At 60.7% G+C, this 20,997-nt stretch overlaps 1 protein-coding gene across 3 annotated transcripts in view; it reads right to left on the bottom strand.

Annotated features, from left to right (window-relative positions):
* DENND3 (DENN domain containing 3) overlaps positions 1-16,788 on the bottom strand; it is a 37,932-nt gene extending 21,144 nt beyond the window's left edge. For all 3 annotated transcript variants that reach the window (XM_040988566.1, XM_040988567.1, XM_040988568.1), the window contains exons 1-9: positions 16,633-16,788; positions 12,076-12,361; positions 11,670-11,785; positions 10,562-10,701; positions 8,115-8,226; positions 6,651-6,770; positions 6,003-6,221; positions 3,466-3,587; positions 497-652 (exon numbers count right to left, since the gene is read on the bottom strand). In XM_040988566.1, the coding sequence (XP_040844500.1) occupies positions 497-652; positions 3,466-3,587; positions 6,003-6,221; positions 6,651-6,770; positions 8,115-8,226; positions 10,562-10,701; positions 11,670-11,785; positions 12,076-12,361; positions 16,633-16,734 (1,373 nt within the window). In that variant the 5' untranslated portion in view covers positions 16,735-16,788. The remainder of the gene's footprint in view (positions 1-496; positions 653-3,465; positions 3,588-6,002; positions 6,222-6,650; positions 6,771-8,114; positions 8,227-10,561; positions 10,702-11,669; positions 11,786-12,075; positions 12,362-16,632) is intronic.
* Positions 16,789-20,997: the final 4,209 nt, after the last annotated feature.

The following is a 20,997-nucleotide window of genomic DNA, read 5'->3' as shown; positions in this document are numbered from 1 at the left end:
TATTCGGGATCACACCCATCGTTCTGCTTACAGAAGAGATGAGGGGACCAGGGCCACACTGTTTCTGTTCTAAGAAAACATCGGCTTTAAATAAATAAACACATCAAAAGAAAGCAATGAAATCTGAGAACCACACCACGCTGGCAGGTCGGCTGTGCCACCCCCTCCCAGGAGGCTGGCACCGGGCACCTTTCTCAGCTAGCAGGCCGGGCAGAAAGAAGCAGAAGCAGAAACGGACAGCTGCAAGAGAAGCACAGACAGGGCTGAGGCCAGCGGGGCTGGAGGGCGTGCGTTGCCCCCCGCCCCGGCACAGGCCAGCACAGACAAGGTCGTGGTCCCCCAGGAGGCGTGCACAGGCTCCGGAGTGACCACCCCCAGCGAGCCCGCGGGCTGGGACCATCCGTCAGCTCAGCCCGCCAGCCTGAGCTGCAGGGCCCCGCCGGCACTATGTGACTGAGCACCTTCCCCACAGGTGCCAGAACATTCCAGAAGGTACCTGAAGATGGCCACGAGCAACTGCAAGGCGATGTGCTGGATCTGGCAGTTGAGCGCCTGCTGCCAGCTCCTTCTGCACGCACGGCCGGCGTTCAGGTCTGTGGGGGAGGCCAGGTGAGCCAGGTGCAGCTCATGATGCAGCTGGAGGCCCTGCACCCTGCAAGGAAGCAGACAGGGTGGGCTTGCTGTCACCACACAAAAGCACACGCCCATGGTACCTTGGCTAGAAGTCGGTGGGGGGCTACCTCAGGCATAACCCTAGGATCGTTCATGCCTGCTGCCAGCCCTGGGCAGCGTGCGCTCCCTCCACGATGGCCGGGTACTGACAGCAGGCTGCCTCCTGACCCACCCAGCTTCTCACCACAGAGTCGGAGGGCCGTGGAATCAGGCACTAGACACCGCAGGTGTTCCGTCTCGAAGCTGCTGGGACAGCCAGGCGAGCAGCGGGAAGGGTCTCCCTCAGGGCCAGGACCCATAGCTGCCTCTGGCAGAACTGAATTGCCATCAGTCACACCACCAGCCTCCCGGCGTGACCCAGGCTGTGACCTCTGAGCACACCACGACACGCATAGCCAGGACACGCACATAACGTCCCTCCCCGAGCACCTCGAGCACCCACTGTACACCGGGCACCACTGCCCTGAGCCCAGCAGAGAACAGCAGGAGACAGAACCACCAGCTAGAGCCACGATGGGGCAGGAGAGAGCCTCCAAGTCGGGACAGGAAACCAAGAGGCGCACGGCTGAGTGCAGGAAGGCGTGCACTTGCTTTGTGCATCCCACGTGCTCCAGCCCAGGCCCGTGTGGGCAACGGGGGACCCTGGCTTGCCACAAATGCAGCTGAATGGTAGCGGCCCGAGCCCTGACTGGCCAGGCTCAGGGGAACAGCCGACCAGATTGGGCTGGGTTGCACCAGACTGGCCTGGCATGGGCAGAACCCAGAGCAAAGACGCAGGGTAGAAATGCGGTGACAAAGCTGAAGGACCATGCTGCCAGCTCACACCACACCCTGTCCCAGTACTCGCTGAGCCCTGAGTGTGGGGCTGTGGCAGTGGACCAGCAGCAGATGCACACTGCCCATTAAAGTGACAGGTGGTACAGCAGAGAGAACAGCTCGGAGCCTGGGTACCACAGCAAGGCAGCCCCCTTCTCAGCCAGTCCCTTGCCGAGCTGGGGTCCTGAGAGCTGCTCTACAGCTTGGGTTGCAGGCTGAGCCTTGTGCAGCCAGCCCCCCGGGCACACAGGATCCACCCCTCCGCCACCGTGGTGCTCCAAGCTCGGGAGAAGCAGCTGTCACTCCCAGGAGGAACAGGGTGGCCCAGAGTGCCCATGCCACAGGGAAACGGCTCTGGTCCCCACGTGTCTCCATACCACCACAGTGACCCAGGGAGTAGTCACTTGGCCAGCCCTGGACACGGTCTCACTCCGGGGCCTTTCAGCTTTGTTTTTACAAGGAAGGAGCAGGCTGGTGCCACGGCATACAAGCTATGCCTCTGCCTATGGGGCCGGCATCTCGTATGGGCCGCAGTTCGCATCCCGACTGCTCTACTGTCCATCCAGCTCTCTGAGAGTGGCTTTAAAAAGCAGCAGAGGATGGACCAAGACCTTGGGCCTCTGTACGCACGTGGAAGACCTGGGAGATCCTGGCTTCAGCTCAGCTCCTCTGTGACCAAACGGGGAGTGAACCAATGCATGCTCCCTCTTTGCTCCTTCTCTGTAACTTTGCCTTTCAAGTAACAATAAATAAATCTTTACATAAAAAAGTGGCTAAAGTCCTTGCCTTGCCCAAACTGGGATCCCATATGGGCACTGGTTCTAATCCCGGCAGACCCACTTCCCATCCAGCTCCCTGCTTGTGACCTGGGAAAACAGTGGAGGACGGCCCAAAGCCTTGGGACCCTGCACCCGTGAGGGAGACCCAGAAAAAGCTCCTGGTTCCTCACTTCAGATCGGCTCAGCACCGGTCAACCAGCAGATGAAGATCTTTCTCTATATATATCTCCTTCTCTCTGTATATCTGACTATCCAATAAAAATAAACAAAATCTTTAAGAAAAAAAAGCGGGAGGTGATGGGGAGCCAGGAGTACCTACGTGGCTGTAATGCGTCTGGGGCGCAGGACCCACAGCCACAGGGACAGCACTGCAGGGATGTTCCACACACTTTTCTTGTGTGCCTGCAGGTGGCGCACTTGCATTTTGACTTCACCCAGCACCTGCGGTCAGGTGTGGCATTCTAGATTTCTCAGCCTTTCATGTTTCAGATTAGGGTATCTTGAGCTCTGCTTTTGCAGAAATCATGGGAAGGGGAAGCCTGGTGATCACCACAGGCAAAGCCAGGAACCAGGAATCTGCACGGCCCAGCTGTCAGCTCCCTCACCCCTGGTAGTCCAACGAGTGCTAAATCACATGAGGGCCAAGTTCAGGATCACCCCTGGCACCCTGCTCAGCAGGTCACCCCAAGGAGGCCACCCACGCCTCGCCCCAGTGTCCTGCCAGCCGCCCAAGACAGCTAATGGAAGGCGGGTCCTGGTCGGGCCCCACGCTCAAATGCGTGCCACTGAAGCCCTGTGGGCACCTGACGTGGGCAGTGACTGCCAGTGGAAAGGATGAGAGCAAATCCAGGAGAGGCAGACAAGAAGCAGGTGGCATCATGCTCGGGGTGGCACGTCTCAGCCACTGGGGGCCCTGCGGGCCAAGTCCCACCCCTGCTCTGCCACCAGCAGAGACCCCTGCGTGCTGCAGGCCTATAGCAGGTGTCGGGCACACACCCCGTGAATGACCGACCGGGGCATGGGAGGGACCCGCGGCCATGGACAGCAAAGGACAGTGACAAAGCACTGTCAGCTGCACGCTGCCAGGTAACTTGCAGCCCAGAAACACACAAAACACCTCTGAGTCACCTCAGACCCGGAGGAGGACTCAGCAGCCAGGGAGAAGGTGTGGGTGACGCAGACACGCCCGCCCCGTTACCTCTGGATGAAGGCCTGGGCCGCGAGCAGCGGAACATCGGGAAGAGCCGTGCCCTGGCCGGGGGACCCTGAGTAGGTGACGCTGCCCTGGTCGATGTTGACGAGGAGCAGGCCGTCGGCTTCCTAGGAGGCAAATGCGAAGAGCAGCGTGAGGCCCTGCAGGCCTGGGACACTGCGGAAAGCAGCCACTGGATCCGGGCCACCCCCACAGCAGCAGCTCCCCAGAGAATCAGCCCTTCACACAAGTCGTGCATTCCTGCTGTCTCCACAAGTCAGTGCGCCTCAAGAGTCGGGGTACATACGCCAAAGTGGGGGTTTTCTTGATCACAAATGGAACACGTTACAACTGACTGAGCCTTGTCCCCCAGCACTAAGCTCCAGGTGCTGTCACCAGGCACAGGGTCCTGTTCCCAGCATGGGCAGTGTTACCAGCCACGGGGCAGTGTCACCAGGCACTGGGCAGTGTCACCAAGCACTGGGCAGTGTTACCAGGCACGGGGCAGTGTCCTCATGCACTGGGCAGTGTTACCAGGCACTGGGCAGTGTCACCAGGCATTGGGCAGTGTCACCAAGCACTGGGCAGTGTCCTCATGCACTGGGCAGTGTCACCAGGCATTGGGCAGTGTCCTCATGCACTGGGCAGTGTCACCAGGCACTGGGCAGTGTCACCAGGCATTGGGCAGTGTCCTCATGCACTGGGCAGTGTCACCAAGCATTGGGCAGTGTCACCAGGCATGGGACACTGTCCCCAGGCACAGGGCAGTGTCACCAGGCACAGGGCAGTGTCACCAGGCACAGGGCAGTGTCACCAGGCACAGGGCAGTGTCCCCAAGCACTAGGCAGTATTGTGTGGCCACGTTCACCATCATCTCCAGAACCTTCTCACCTCCCACAAGAGGCTGCACAGCACCAGACTCAGGCCCACACCCTCCACCCCAGCCCCTGGTGGTCACCTCTCCTTTTCAGGACTAGGCTGCTCTGAGGACCTGCTGGAATGGCCCTGTCTCCCTTGCCTGGCTGGCTCTGCTCCGGATACTGCCATGAGGATCGGTCACTGTGAGTCTGGGACTCCACTCCCTCTAGTGGCCGGGCAGCAAGGCCCACAGCACGGAGATCTCCCTGGGTCGCCCGCCAGCCTTCCTGTGGGCATCAGACTCCAGAACGGCTGTTAAATTTTTACCCACCTTGGCACAAACACCCCAAGTGCCACTTCACAAAGTCCCGGGGGAACATTCCAGAACCCCACAGCCCATGCCCAGCCCAGGGGCCTGCACTTGGGCAGAAGGTCAGACAAGGTGACCACACGCCCCTGGAATGTCTGCCATGCACCTGAGGGTCACCCGGGAAGCCTGATCTGCAACCAAACGCCACACACCAGGAACATGCCAGAGCCCCAGACACAGCCGGCCGGACAAGGTCCGGGGGCCATCTGCCCCTGCCTCCCGTCCTCCCACTCAGGGCCCCTGATATGGACACACAGGCCTTGAAGGCCTGCCAGCACCCAGCCTGCAGACACCTGCGGGACACAGCCACCACATGACCTTCCTGCCCAGTGCCAGCTGCACCCTTTGTGAACAGGCTGGCTGCCCCCAGCTGAGCCCGGGCTAAGGACCCCACTTCTGCAAGGTCCATCTGCATGTTCATGACATTCACAGGCCATATACAATCAAGGACCTACACATCAGCCTGAAGGATACTGCTGGGGTCTCGAGTCCCACTGGCCGCTGCCTTGGCAGGGCCCCATCAAGGGATTCCAACCCAGGGCCTCCTGCAGCCGTGGCCAGATGGTCCCTTCCTCCCCATACAGGAAGGTGTTCAGAGCAAGCACACAGCCAGACAGGAAGCAGACTTGGTGTTTGGTTGCAGATCAGGCTTCCCGGGTGACACTCAGGTGCATGGAGACATTCCAGACCCCAGGGGCCAGGGTGGGTGTAGCTGCCCGTGCTCGCAGAACTGCAGGAACTCATGGGAGTGTCGCCTGACTTGCAGCCCGTATGGATGCGCATTTCCAAGGGAACCGAATCAGAGACAGCAAGAAATGTGGTGATCACTTTGGGGCTGCGCAGCCCAGCCTTGCCCCAGGAGCCACACTCCCTGCACCCCAAGCCCTGGCCCCCACCATGCCCACAGGGAAGGCCCTGGTGCCAGGCCGAGCAGGCAGGCGGGCAGCAGAGGAGGCCGAGCCCACCTGCTCCGGGGCCTGCCCTTGGAAAGTCAGCGACAGACACTTGGCGCTGCTCAGAACCGAGGTGGGCTGGCAGGCAGCACCGGCCTTGGCCTCGGACACATCCTGTGGTCTGTGGTGGGGGGTGAGAACAACGGGGTGTGTGTCAGCGCCCAGAGGACAGTACACAGTGTGTGTATGTGTGTCAACGTGTGTGTGTCTGCACATGTGCGGCACCCAGAGGTGACTGCGGGATATGGCGCAGGTGTGGGGGAGCGGGGCGCTCCTGCACAGATCCGCCGGGGGGACAGCTTTCCACCGAGCGCACGGCGCCCGCGCAGCCCAGGCCCCACACCTCTGCTCGGCCCCCTCACCTTGCTGACTTCCTCGAAGTGGTCAAGGTGACAGCCCATGAGGAAGGAGGTGGGCGCCATGATGAAGTCCAGCATCTGGCCCGACAGGATGGGCACGAAGGTGTGCTGCCACTGCAGCGGGTGCAGGTAGACCATGAAGCACTCGGCCAGCAGCGTCAGCAGCGCCCAGTCGGACGAGAAGAACACTATCCGCTGCTCCGTCAGGATGCCCGTGAGGATCTGCGAGAGAGGCCGGAGGCCGTGGGCACTCCCTCTGCCAGGGGTCCCCACACGGCACCCCGGCCCGCAGGCGGGGCCGCCCCATATGCAAGCGCCAGCTTGAGTCAGGTCGCTCTGCTTCCCATCCAGCTCCCCGCTCAGGCACTTTGGGAACGCTGTGGAAGGTGGCCCACGTGCCTGGGAGATGCAGGGGAGAGTCCCAGGTCAGGCCCAGCCCCAGCCATTGCAGCCATGTGGGGAATGAATCCACAACGGAAGACTTCTCTCTGACTTGCCCTCCCTCTGTGTCACTGCCTGCCACAAGGACAGCTGGGTGCAGGTGAACGAATCTCCCGTAAGAGCTCTCCGTGTGTCCCTCCCGCAGTGAGCACGGACGGCTCAGGGCCACGGGCCAATGCTCATTTCCTCACCTCCCAGGGACAAACCCACCTGCAGGACCTTCTCCGGCCGGAAGCACAACAAGGGCAGGTGGAGGTCGAGGTCAATGACGGGGCTGTCAGGGTCGGCACGCGCAGGAAACACGACCTGCAGCGGCTTTGCGTGCAGCACCTGCGGAGGGCAGGGGTCACCAGTGGCACAGGGCGGGCTCCCACACCCCAGGCCTCGCGCGGAACGGGCCAGGGCCCTTCGCCCAGCACATCACCGCTCATGGGTAGTCCAACAGCTCCCTTCTGCACAGCTCACCCAGCCAACAACAACCCAGACCCTCGTCCCGTGGAAACAGCCGACACAGCAGCTCATCTGTGGGCACAGAGCTGGGACTCTCCGTGGAGAACCCTCTTATGCCTGGGTTGGGAAAGCCTGGTGCACCAGGACGAGCTTAGCACTTGGCTGCACTTTGCTGTTAACTTCTGGAAGTGGCCTCATTTTTTTTTTAAAGATTTATTTATTTTTATTGGAAAAGAAGATATACAGAGAGGAGGAGGGACAGAGAGGAAGATCTTCCGTCCGATGATTCCCTCCCCAAGTGACCACAATGGCTGGAGTTGGGCCAATCCGAAGCCAGAAGCCTCTTCCAGGTCCCCCATGCAAGTGCAGGGTCCCAAAACTTCGGGCCCTCCTTGACTGCTTTCCCAGGCCACAGGCAGGGACTGGATAGGAAGTGGGGCTGCCAGGATTAGAACCAGTGCCCATACAGGATCCCGATGCTTGAAGGCAGAGGATTAGCCAATTAAGCCACCATACCAGGTCATCTATATTAATCTCTGGCTCTAAATGCACAGGTAAATTGTTTTAATATGAAGGATTCAGATTCATCTGTATAACCTTCCAGAAAAGACAAGCAAAGTAAAACTGACTTGACAGTTTATAAACACTTCAAAATGTTTACTGGGTGCCTATTAGAAAAAAAAAAAGGAAGTGCCTCGTGCATGGCAGCATGAATGCAGAGATGTTGAGCCCAGAGGCCTCACTCGGCCATGTCAGGAGTTACCCAACCCCTGAGAGCTTTCTCAACCCCGAAACCTCGAGGCAGCCAACGGCGCACGCCCCTCGAACCAGAGGCAGGCTGGGAACTGCCCGTTAAAGGACACGCTGGCGCCGGCCGGGGTCACCAACAGTACACACGGCGGGCGAGAAATCACTCCCAGGCAAGCACATGGTGCTCGAGACGAGGAGTGGCATCGCTGTGAATTCTCTGCATAGCTAAGAAGGCGCTGGGGCTGCAGGGGCCTCTTAACTCCACTCGGCCGACGCTCAAGTGCGTGGGACCCAGGAGGCCAAGCCTCCTCCCTGCAATGCCAGCGTCCCATACAGGCACCGGGTCAAACCTGGCTTTGCAGCCATCTGGAGCGGGAACCAGTGGACGAAGATCCTCTCTCTGCCTCTCAAATAACTTTTAAAAAGAGTAACCAAAGGGCTTCCGTGCATGCTACATCAATCAGACACACTCACCAGGTGCAGCGGCCCCGGAGGGGGGCCAGGGATCAGGGACAGCCTCGCGGCGAAGTCCTTGATGTGGTTGTCCACCTCGAAGTCCTTACAGAGTTTCAGGTGCGCCAGCAAGCTGGAAGCAGAAAGCGGAGTCCGTACCATGACCGTGGGAAGTCCCACAGCTGCCCCAAGCATTCCGACTCCTGACGGGGACCCCATGGCTGCCCCGAGCATTCCCGCTCTCACTGGGGTCCCCCACGGCTCCCACAAGCTCGCAGCAGCAAGATAGTGGCAGGAGGGGGCACCTATACCACCTGGGGCTAATCCAGCCATGCCCACATCTCAACCTTCATCACAGGACATCAACAACACGCCAAGGACTGCTCAGAGGAGCGGGCAGCCCGCCAAATGACCTGAAACAAGCCTGTCCGGCAAGCCACCAACTTCATCTAGGCATATACATGGCAGAGAGCGAGACCACCCACCTGCTGGTCCATCCTCCAAGTGCCTAGGAGCAAGGAACTCTCCCCATGGCCCCCAGGGACCAGCCACCTGAGCCACACTGCCCACTGGGCAGGACACTGGATTGGAAGCAGAGGAGGCAAGACTTGAACCAGGAATTCTGATATATGTGATATGTGTGTCGTAAGCAGCATCACAGCACTACCAACACCTAACCCTATGAACTCCGTGGGGGACGAAGTGCCAGGCCCTGCGCTGACCCCGGGCTGAGGGCGTGACTGCGAATGAGCCCAGCTGTGAACCACCGCAGGTAGAAGAAAGAAGCCACCTATGAGTGAGCAACCAGAGGGAGGGATGCCAAGATGGGCAACAGGCACTTGACACGGTAACTAAGGTAGATCCCAGCTCCAACACCCAGACGGGGCAGCTGCACCCACCGCCAGCTCTGGCCCAGCCCGGCCCTGCACTGCAGGCATCTGACACTGGATCCAGGCGGGGCTCTTTCATGTTGATGCAGATGTCGCCCTTGTTTGGAATCTTACAGGTGCTCCTCCTGAGCCATGTTTTCTAGTTCCGGTCACATGGGAAAACGGGAGAGCAGGTGCGAAGCCCCTAACAGCCGCCTCTGTCCACACTGACGCACTGCTGTCCACCTGGAGGGCACCTGTCATGAGCCGCACCACACCAGGCCCACAGCTGACCAAACCTGACGAGGCGGGGGCAGGAGAGGACGGCCCCCTGCAGTGGCCCCTGGAGGTGCAGACCAGAGCCGCCTCCCTTGAAGCCAGATTAGCAACCAGAACCAAGGAGGCGCCCTACCTTGCCTTTCTTTCATCCTGGCTTCTGGGAACATATCCGGGTACCTGAACCTGGGGACGCCTCACCAAGTACAAGTGAGAGCTTAGCAGCTGAACGCAGCCCACACCTGCGCTGGGCCCCCCACCGGCCCCCTTCCAGAAAGCAACGCACTGAAGTGCCAGGACTTGAGTCACGTTCATTGCCAGTGTTAACTTCAGGCCTCCATGGGTCACCTGGCCATCGGGCGGGGAACACACAGGTCGGTCCCTGCGGCCATGCCCAACCACAGCTTGGTCTCCAGGACCATCTCGGTGTACCACCCCACTCCCAGTTGTCCAAAACCAAGGACAGGTGCCAGGGCCGTAACTTTATGAGATACAGCAGGAAATGGCTCGGGCCACGCACGCCCAGGGGTGCAGCCTCCCACGCCACAGGGCATCCTCGGATTCCAGGACTCGCTCTATGACACTTTCTGGCTTTGTCCAGGATTCTTTGTACTCAGTACCAGCAGTGACATGATTGCAGATTCCACCCCAAAATGGTCATTCTTTAAATGTCATTACAATTCACTAGAAGGCCCAGCAGCTTCTTGGTTTTCTGTCTATATAAATTATTTATTTTTTTCTTTTCCATTCCAAAGGCAGAGACAGACCAAGACAGGGAGCTCTCACCCGCTGGCTCACTCCCAAAATGCCAGCCGGGGCTGGGACCAGGGCGCCACAGCCTGGGGCAGGCACCAAGTGCCAGGAGCACCACGGCCCCTCAGGGTACACACCACAGAAAGCCAAACTCAGAAGCAGAGCTGGGACTTGAACCCAGATATTCCAAGGGAGAATGTTGGTGCCTCACTGCTGAATGCAAACACTCACTCCCACTAATTCCCCGGAAGGGGGCAGTCAGCCTTGGGCCGAGGCACGGGCAGGGTCCCTATCGGAGGTCTGGGCAGGGTTTCCGGCTGCAGCCCCTGCCACTGTCTCCTGCCGACACGCCCAGGAAGAGCTGGGACGGTAAAGGGTGGCTTCAGGCTGCCCCAAGCCAGCCTCCGCAGGCGTCTAGTGAGTGCTCTGTCTCACTGAGCAAACACAGGCAGCCCCCATTCACCTTCCTTGCCATTCTGGCTCCACCCGCCCCACATGCCCATCTCTAGAAGATCTGGATTTTCCCAGAAGCCTAATACTGCCAGCCCCGCTCTGGCCACCGCAGCTCACCAGGACAGGCAGTCCTTGAAGGCGTTGTAATAGGGAAACCTGGATACCACACATACGGCAAAAGGCACGAAGCAGCTGGCGCCCCCGGTTGGCCCCGATGGCTCCCAATGCGCCTTGCCGTTATAGAAGCAGTACTCGTCCTGGAAGGAAAGCGGGGTAGCAGTCAGCTCCTGCCCCAGCCCCCACACGGGCGTGCGCTGGGGAGACCTGGGGCTGCAGAAGCCACATGCATGCACACACGATCACACTGGACATGCACACACACACACACACACACACACACACACACGGCCTCCAGCAGTGCCTGCAAAGGTGACAGGAGCCGGCCACTGGGGTGAGAAGTGGCCACAGTCAGAACCCACGGGACCCGAGACAGACCAGGGCCTCTGGGAACCAAGGAAACCACGAGGCCCCAAGGGAGCAGTGGGCCGGGCCCAGACACAGCAACAGGTTCCAGAGGCACGGCCCGCCCCAGGGCTCACACCCAGCTTGGGCTGTGGGGCTCCAACGGCTCAGGGGCTGGGTTGTTGGGAGAGGCTTGGGGGGCATGCAATGGGTCTACTTGGGTGGGGGTTCTCACAGGAATAAGGTGCAGAAAGAAGCCCAGATGCCTAGTGGCCCCAGCCTGAGCACCCCCCACCTCCACCCCATGCCTGCTTTACGGCCATTCACGGGAGGTCTAATTCTGGCTGCGGCTCCCAGAACCACACCAGTGGTTCCCCCACTAGCTCGCTGCGGGAGGATTTAACCCATAACACACAGCAAGGGCTCAGGAGCCCAGCTGGTACCAGGTAGGGGCTGGGGTCACCAACACACGCCATGGCGACAGCGAGGGCTGAAGTAGCTACACAGACATGACAGCCAGTGGCATGCGGGGGCGTGGGGGGAGAAGGCCAGGAACTGCCAAGCCCACCCAGCCACCGGGAGGCAAGGCAGGGACCCACAGCAATTGGAACAGCCACCAGTGGTGCTTGGGATGGGTTGTGCGTGCTCTCCCACGCTCGCGGTGACTGCACCTCCATGAGCAGGTACGGTCCCTTCTCGCCTGGACCCGAGTGGACGCATGCGCTACCCCACAGCTAAAGCACAGAGAGGCGGAGGCACGCACGTGCAGCGGCCGGTAGTACTGGGCGACCACACCGTAGCTCCGATTCCCGCCCACGTCGGTCAGCACCAGGAAGTGCACTGCGTCCTCCTGCGGCTCCGTGGCCACGCACAGACCCCCTGCGGGGGACACAAGGTAGCAGCTTACTCCATCTGCACCAGGTCCCCGAAGGCTCCCTGCCGGCCTCGCCAACTCCTCAGGAAGGAACAAGCCCACAGCCTGTGGTCAGCAGCGGCCATGGGGCGTCCAGGCCATCTCTGCGTCCCAGCTCCCCGCCCAGAGCCCTGCTCTCGCCAGCATCTCTCCACCCGCTCCCTCTCTGAGGCATCGAGCTAAGGACCACGGAGCCAGGCGGACCTGGAGGGCCCAGGGTGGGCCAGCTGAGCCCCACGTGCACGGACGGACGCACCTGGGAAGCAGAGCTGGGGCAGGGCGAGCAGGTCCACGCCCCCGGGGATGCTCACGTCCTCGGGCTCGGTGGGAGCTCCGGGCTCAACCACGGGGCCTCTGCCAGGCTCTGCCCGGGGCTTCTCGCGCCGCTTCCTGAAGGAGCGCCTCCTGCCTCTGCCCAGGCTGGCACAGCTGGCACCCGTTGCCGTGGTGCTCTCCTCCTTGCTGACGAAGGGCGGCACAAAGACGGACAGGACCTCGGGGCTGAGGGGAGACTGCCTTGTGACACCCTTTCTCTGGGCAGCCTGAAAGAGAGGAAGACGAATGTCACCACAAGGGGCCACCGATGTCCACCCCGTCCCCGCTTGAGTCTGTGATGCCGTGGGACTGGGCTGAGCACGCCTGGCCCATCCAGGCTGACAAGTGCCCGAGGGAGAGAGGTGGGCAGGGAAAACCAAAGCAGGCTCTCTAGGACTTGCAGTCCAGAAGATGGTGTGCAGCTGGGCAGGAGGGATGGCCGAGTGTCCCTGAGGGAACTTCCCCAGCAAGGATGGCACTGCCACCAAGAAGAAGGAGACCTAAGCAATTAGGAAGCATTGGGGGCTGGCGCTAGGGTATAGCAGGTTCAGCCAGCAGCCCCTGTGGACGCTGGTTCAAGTCCCAGCTGCTCCACTTCCGACCCAGCTCCCTGCAAAGCAGCAGAGGACGGCCCAAGTCCTTGGTCCCCTGCACCTATGTGGGAGACCTGGGAAAAGCCTGGCTCCTGGCTTCAGCCTGGTTCAGCCCTGGCTATTTGGAGCATGAACAAGCAGATGGAAGCTTGCTCACTCTCTCTCTCTCTCTAATTATGCCTTTCAAATAAATAAAAAAAGATTAAAAAAAAAAAAAAGGAAGTGCAAGTGCTAGCCCTGAAACACCTCAGTAACAAGCAGCACCATGAAGAAAGCTCTGTGAGCAGGACTGAGCCTGGAGGAGACACCCACACCCCACAGAGCCACAAGCCCGCCGGGTGGGCCTCTGCCTGCCTACACCTGCCAGGCCCCCTCCCTGACACAGCAGAGAAGGGATGGGGGGTCCCGGCAGGGATGGCACAGGCAGTGCTGGGATCCCTGTGACCCTAGCGAGTCCATGAGTGGCCAGAGGCAGGCTCGGTCATCCCTGCCTTCCTGTAGTCCCGCGACACCTGGGCTTTAGCTTGGAAACCCCTGTTGCCCAGACCGATCGATGCAGACTCGTTTCAATAGAAATAAAAGAGGAAACGGTAGGAAGGGCAGGCCCTCCCACGGTCCCATGACTCAAGGGTCACACCCTTTGACATGTGGGCAACAGCCTACTTCCAGCACATGTAACTGGCAGCCCCTATGAACCTCCAGACCTGGAGGGCGGGGCCGACTCTGTGTCCCTCCAGGAACCCGTGCACGCTCCCCTTCTGAAAGTCTCCCAGCAGGAAGTGGCCAACACCAGCTGGGGTACACCTGCTCGCAACAACCGTTCCTTAAGGAGCAGAAGTTCCCAGAGAGGGGCGCCCTGGGGGGTCACCTCCATGAGGCGCAGCCCCGGGCTCTGCCAACATGGACACTACGGCGGCCATCCTGGGCCAGTGACTGAGTCAGCTCCTGCATGCCTCTCCTAAACGCTGACTTATTAACCTCCACCCAACAACCATCACTCGTGTTTTCCCCAAGAGTTAACTTGAACGTAAAATCTCCACCCAGCACAGGTCCCAGGAGCCAGAGGTCTGTCCGTTTGTTTCCCCCGGAATCTTACACCTTCACTCTGACTGGCAACGCTGAGGAAATAAACCAGAGAAGATGCTTCTGTTTTGTTTTGGGCCACTAGGCACCTGTCACCGGTAGAATTTAAGTGCTTTTCATTTCTATTGGGAAGGCAGATTTAGAAAGAAAACGAGACAAATACCTCCAATTCACCGGTTCACTCCCCAAGTGGCCACAACAGCCAGAACTGAGCTGATCCTGAACCAGGAGCCAGGAGCCTCTGCCTGGTCTCTTACACGGGTGCAGGGTCCCAAGGCTTTCAGCCATCCTCAACTGCTTTCCCAGGCCACAGGCAGGGAGCTAGATGGGAAGTGGAGCAGCTGGCAGCCCTACAGGAGCCCAGAGCTTGCAAGGGAAGGGTTTAGCCATTAAGCAATCACAACAAGCCCAGAATCTAAGTTCTTAAAACATGAAACTGACTCCTCAACCACCCAAACCGTCCTGCACACACTCAGCAGCCGGGAGTGGCCAGAGCCCCCAGGGGACATGGACTGACACTGTCCAGGAAGTTGTGCGGTGTGGTACTGCCCTGGAATCTGAAAGCCCGGATGCTCTCCACCAAAACCCACAGATGCACAGTATGCGTCACCCGCCCCAGCAACCAGGCCTCCAGCACTTCCCACCAGGCCACAGTGCAGGCCCAGGCTGGGTCCCCACAACTCCCAATCACAACGGACCCTCCCCAGGTACTCCATAGCATGGCCTTTTTGGTGGACATTCTCAACAAAGCCAATGTCAAGCCCACCTAAGAAATGAAACAGAGGCCCTGACCCTAGCATGATAACTCAGCTGGCTAATCCTCCCGTTGCAAGTGCTGGCATCCCATATGGACACTGGTTCATGTCCCAGCAACTCCACTTTGCTTCCAGCTCCCTGCTTGTGGCCTGGGAAAGCAGCAGGGGATGGCTGAAAGCCTCAGGACCCTGCACGTGGTTGGGAGACCAAGAAGACACTCCCGGCTTTGGACAAATAAATCTTTAAAAATAGAGCACGGGCTATGGCAGGACGGCAGTGTGGCACTGTAGTTCTTGCCTGCTGCCAGGGCTTTTCCCTCTCAAATCCCCCCAGGAGGCTTGCCTGAACGAAGGGGGGAATGGTTCAAGCAGCACATTGAGGACACTGCAAACAGCCTTGGCCATTCCAAACACAAAACCCCGTAAAGAAGATCCTGTTTGGCTGGCTGCAACCTCAGTGTTGACTCTCAAAGACGGCTTACAGGAGGCTGGCGCTGTGGTGTAGTAGGTAAAGCTCCCGCCTGCAATGCCAGCATCCCATCCAGGTCACTGGTTCAAGTCCCAGCTGCTCTTCCACTTCCCATCCAGTTTCTGCTAATGTGCCTGGGAAAGCAGGCCCAAGTGCTTGGGCCCCTGCACCCACACGGAAGACCCAGAGGAAGCTCCTGGCCTCTGGCTTCACACCAGTCCAGCTCCCGTTGTGAGGACCAGCAGATGGAAGATCTCGGTGTCACCCCACTGTTGGGCTCACCCCAACACCCCAAAGTCAGGAGACCAAAGTCATTGCTGGTAATGGAGGCACCTCCCTCTGAGCAGCCCTGCACCCCTGATCCCCTAATCCTTGACGGCTCTGCTTCTGCCAACCCCCCAATCAGAGCAGAGCAGGCAGCAGGCACCCACCGGCTCCAGAAAGCACCACCAGCCACACTCAACTGATTCACCAGCCCCAGACGCCTCTGCCACTCTGCCAGCCGCTGCTCAGGCAGTGTTGTAATGGCCGGGGCAGCGCCGAGCTCGGCAGCAGGAGGACCACAACCCAACCAGAGCATTTCCTGCGCGGCCTCAGCACCGGGCAGAGGGAGGCGGCCAGCAAACCCAGGCCGGGAATCCTGGAGATGGAAGCGGCCGCCCAGGACGGGCTGGCAGAGGGTGTGAGACAGAGAGGTGGCAGGCAAACCGGGTGCTGCTTGTCCGACTGGCGTCAGCGCCGGCTTCGCGCCAAAGCCCAGCTAGCCAGCCCGGGCACACATCCACCGGGCTAATTTTAGCGACTTGGAACGGTTGGTGGTGATTTCCACGCACTGGCTTGTCTCCAATGCCGTCAGTTGTAAAGAGAGGAAAGGACCTGGCCAGACCACCCCGGGGGAAGGAGGGGAAACTCAACGGACACGAACCCCACCCAAGGTCAACAGACATGAGACCCACACAAGGCTGCTACTGTCCCCGAGCCCCGCGGATGAACTTGTCACGCCGGCTGCGAGTGGAGGTGGGGACTGAAGGCACACAAACAACGCGGGTTCCCGGCCACACGCCCGGAGGCGGGGGGAAGCCCAGGAACTCCGAACTTCACCCCGCGCCAGCCCCGAGCCCAGCGGCTGGGCGACAGCAAACCTGCACGCCACGAAACGCGATCCACTACCGCTCATCGCCTAGCTCTGGTCGACGGGTTCCGGTGACGGCGCTTGCTCGCACCTCGGTCCCAGCACCAGAACGGCCGCAGGGAGCGCACAGTAAGGCCCCTGGGACCCCAGCGCTTTTGGCATCGCTAGGCTCAAACCCAGAAGCGTTGCCCGCTGAAAGGCGCCCGGGGACCATAGGAAGAAGCCCCTTGGGACGACGTTTGGGGAAACAGCTGCTGGCCTCGGCCCCCGTCGGGCCGAGGAGACCTGCCTAGACCCGGAGCGCGCCGCCCCGACCCAGCAGGCCGGGACCCCGGGCGCGCGCAGGAGGCCCTCCGGGGAGCCCCAGGGCGCGGACCGCCCGCGTCTGCCCCGCCGGCCCCCGGCCCCCACCGGGACGCCCCCGCCCAGGCAGCGCCCGGGGACCGTTTCCCAGCCGGCCCCTCACCTGCTCCAGGCCGCGGAGGCCTTCCCGGGGGGCGCCCAGCAGCGCGCACAGCTCCAGCAGCCCCGAGGGCAGCGACAGGTGCTGCGGCGCGGCCTCCGCCATGGCGACCCCGCAGCACGCTGGGCGCCGCGCGCTCGGGAGCCTCGGGTCGCCCGACCCCGACCCGGCGCCCGAGCCGTGCCACCTGCCGGCGCCCGCCCGCGCCCGCCGCGCCCGCCGCGCCGCTGCCCTCGGCCCGGCCGGCAGGCACCTGGAAGTGGCGGGTTCGGCCCCGGGGGCGGGGGCCGGCGCTCGCGGGGCGGAGCCGGGGCGGGGCGCGGGTGGGCGTCATTTCCGAAGCGGCCGGGCGGGCGGGCTTCGTGCGCGGCGCGGGGTCCAGCGCGCTGGCCCCCCTCCTGGAGAGCAGAGGAAGGAATGGGCGGGGTCCCCAAGTGCCCGGCGACGTCACGCATTCGCCGGGGCTCCGGGTCGCAAAGGTTGTTAGCCCTAGCCGTTTCCTGCGGGGAGGAGGAGCAAAAGCCACCGTCTCCAGGAAGCCCTCCTGTGCCAGGCCTGCGAGACCCAAAGCTGGCTGCGTCGAGTTAGAGGTGGAGTACGTAAGCGGCGGGGAAGAGGCGGGTGCCGCAGGGCCTGCCCTGCAGCCTGGGGGACCGGGGCTCGTCCTGGAAGCTTGGCCGGCCGTCTGGAGTGGACCCAGCCCTGCCTCCCAGCTGAGGTCCCTGCCCTAAGACAAGCTGGAGAAAGCAGAGGGACTGTCGTAGGCCTCACAGCCGATTGCCGGAAATGCCGACTGCAGTGACGTCAGACACTTGCCTGCAGGCCACCCGGGAAGCCGGAGCCGGGATTCCAAGGGAGTCCAAGGGGGTGAGGAGGGTCCCACATCCCCAGGTGGAGCCGGTGAGGCCGCCTTGGCCCTGGCTGCTGTGTGCTGGGTCCCGGCTGCCTCTCGCCCCCTGGGGCTGCCTCGGCCTCCACAGCTGCTGCTGCTGAGTGACCAGGCCACCTGTATGGCACTGAGATGGGGCGCACTGGGCTTCCCACTGCCTGAGGGCAGGCCCTGATCAGTGGCCCGGGAAGCCCAAGCGAGCAGGAGACCCCAGGGCTGGTGTGTGGCTCCCCTGTGCTAGCCGTGTGACAGGCAAGCTCTCAGCCCCAAGCCACAGCTTCCTGTTTGCCCTGGCCGCACGGGGACCGAGCAGGGGTGTCAGAGCTTGGCAGCGCCTGTGCAGCGGAGCGGTGAGGCACCAGCCAGAGCAGGCCGCCTCCTCCGAGGCAGAGGGCAGCGGGCCAGGCCTCAGCTGTGTGCAGGGCCCCACGTTGACACTTCCCCAGGCAGGCCTCCCTTTCCTCATCACAGACCCAGAGAACCGGGCCCACGGACCTCCTAGGAGCTCTGGGCTGTGACGACTCGGGCTGCCCGGATGTCCTTAGGGGAAGCTGTACCACCTGCTTGGACAATGCAGGCCAACATAGCAACAAGTGCCCCACGCTTGTGGCCGGAGTGGAGTCGGGGGCAGAGCCCGCTCTCCGCAGCCCTGTAGACAGAGTGCCCACCGGCCAGGGGCCCAGGGCGCAGGTGCTCCGGCCCTAACCATCCAGCTGCTCCGTCCAGCTCTCGGGATGGCCATGGCCAGACAAAGAGGAAATGACACAAGCAGAGCTTGCACGGCAGCTAGTGCTGGTCCAGTGATGCTGAGATGGCTCGGCCCCAGGTGTGTGGATTCGAGAGGGAAGTTTATGCGGCTCCAGTGCATCAGTGGAGCCTCGTCAGGGGCTTTAGATGGGACCAGCATTGTAGAATCACAAGGCACCGCCTGCATTGCCAACATCCTGTGTCCCGGCTGCTCCACTTCCTACCAGCTCCCTGCTTACGGACTGGGAGAGCAGCGGAGGATGGCTCAGGTCCTTGGGTCCCCGCACCCACAAGGGAGACCCAGCCTGGCCCAGCCTCAGCCATGTACCATTTGTGAGGTAAACCAGCAGATGGAAGATCTCTCTCTCCCCCCACCCCCGTCTGTGTTACTCCAACTTCAAACAAATCTTTATTGAAAAGGGGACTTTAAAGCCCAGCTCAATAGCCTAGTGGCTAAAGTTTTCACCTTGGAGGCGTCAGGATCCCATATGGGCACTGGTTCGTGTCTTGGCTGCTCTATTTTCCATCCAGCTCCCTGCCTGTGGCCTGGGAAAGAATCAAGGACAACCCAAAGCCTTGGATCCCTGTACCTGCATGGGAGACCCAGAAGAGGCTCCTGGCTCCAGGCTCCTGGCTTCAGATCAGCTCAGCTCCGGCCATTGCTGAGTGTATCAGCGAATGGAAGATCTTCCTCTCTGTATATCTGATTCACCTATAAAAATAAATCTTAAAAAAAAGAAATGGAAGAGGACTTTAGCTGTGAAATAAAATCTTTTTTGAAAAGGGGCTGAGAGGAAAGGCTTGGTGGCACTGGCATGACTGCTGAGCAGAATACGGGACGCAAGATGCCCTGCTTCCGGATGAAAGGAGGGCGCCCCGCGTGGCCAGACAGTGAGACACTGGCTTTTCTGCCTTTGTCTGTTCCTGCAGTGCTATGATACATCTAAAGAGCAGGTTAGACTTTCCTTACTGAAGGACTATACTAGTAATAATACGGGGGATGGAGGAGCAGTGGGGGTCCCAGACACTACAAACTGTCATGGAAAGTACTAGGAATGAGTAACCGAGAATCATCGAAGGCGTGCGGAGACCACGTGTCGGGGGGGGGGGTTCTGCAAACCGTGTAACGGTGAGGGATCGACACAACTCCCCCAGACAGCCACCCGCCACGCCCAGACCCACACACAGCTCCCCCAGACAGCCACCTCACCCACAGACCCACGCACAGCTCCCCCAGACAGCCACCCGCCCACAGACCCACGCACAGCTCCCCCAGCCACCCGCCACGCCCAGACCCACGCACAGCTCCCCCAGACACCCGCCACGCCCAGACCCACGCACAGCTCCCCCAGACACCCACCTCGCCCACAGACCCATGCACAGCTGCCCCAGACACCCACCTCGCCCACAGACCCATGCACAGCTGCCCCAGACACCCACCTCGCCCACAGACCCATGCACAGCTGCCCCAGACACCCACCTCGCCCACAGACCCATGCACAGCTGCCCCAGACAGCTGCCCGCCATGCCCAGACCCATGCGCAGCTCCCCAGCCCCCCACCACGCCCACAGACGCAGCACCCAGAATCAGCAGAGAGCCCAGGCCAGCGAGCAGGAGAAGCTCCTCCCGTCCATCTCACACACTTGGCATCGACTATTTTTAAAACACAACAAGAACAACAGGAAATAGGAAGTGTCAGCATAAAGAAATCGAAGTTGTCGCCCCAGCAAAGCACGCAGCTACCGTGTGGCCCAGCTGGCCCTCTCGGACTAGCACAGGTGTGAGCACCCCGGAGTCAGCAGTGGGAGCTGGAGCTGGACAGAGCCCATGGGACCAGAAATGGCTCAAGGGATATTCCTCGTCCTGCTGCCAGCCAGCAGGTGCCCAAGGGATGGTGGGGCCGCTCCTTGTCCTACATTGGCCCAGGACTGGCACTGCTCCCCAGGGTTTGATTCTGGCCAAGGGACACCTGAGGGAGGGTGGCCTTGTGGAGTGCTTCCTAGGAGGCAGGATGGGGCAGGTTGGAAGATGTGAAACAGAGAGGCCGCTGCTGTGGGGCATGGCACCTGCCCAGGGTGATGTTTTTATAAAGGGGCAGTGCCCCCTGAAGTCAGGACAGTACAGTGTTGGGGGTTAAGCCGCTATCTGACACCCGTGTGGCGTGGATGCATCAGTTCCAGAGCCGGCTGCTCCTCTTCCCATGCAGCTCCCTGCTAATGCGCCTGGGAGAGCAGCAGAGGACGGCCCAAGTGCTGGGGCCCCTGAACCCACATGGGAGTCCCACATGAAGCTCTTGGCCTCAGCCTGTCCTGCTGCTGGTCACTGCGGCCACTTGGAGAGTGAGCTAGCCTTTCGAATAAGTACCTGAATGTGTGTGTGTGATGTATTTATATATATATACATATATATAGGCAATCTACATAGTTAATTAGGATAAAAAGGGTCAAGGGCTACAGGAAAGTGGGTAAGACTATTATTTTTTTTTAAAGATTTATTTTTATTATTTTTTATTGGAAAGGCGGATATACAGAGAGGAGAGACAGAGAGGAAGATCTTCCATCCGATGATTCACTCCCCAAGTGAGCCGCAACGGGCCGATACTATGCCGATCCGAAGCCAGGAGCCTCTTCTGGGTCTCCCACGCGGGTGCAGGGTCCCAAAGCTTTGGGCCGTCCTCAACTGCTTTCCCAGGCCACAGGCAGGGAGCTGGAAGGGAAGCGGGGCTGCCGGG

Source organism: Ochotona curzoniae, unplaced genomic scaffold, assembly GCF_017591425.1.
Source record: "Ochotona curzoniae isolate NIBS_2020 unplaced genomic scaffold, NIBS_Ocur_1.0 contig_4917, whole genome shotgun sequence".
Taxonomy (NCBI): domain Eukaryota; kingdom Metazoa; phylum Chordata; class Mammalia; order Lagomorpha; family Ochotonidae; genus Ochotona; species Ochotona curzoniae.
The sequence above is the reverse complement of the archived record's forward strand: the minus strand, read 5'-3'. Positions and strand labels throughout refer to the sequence as shown.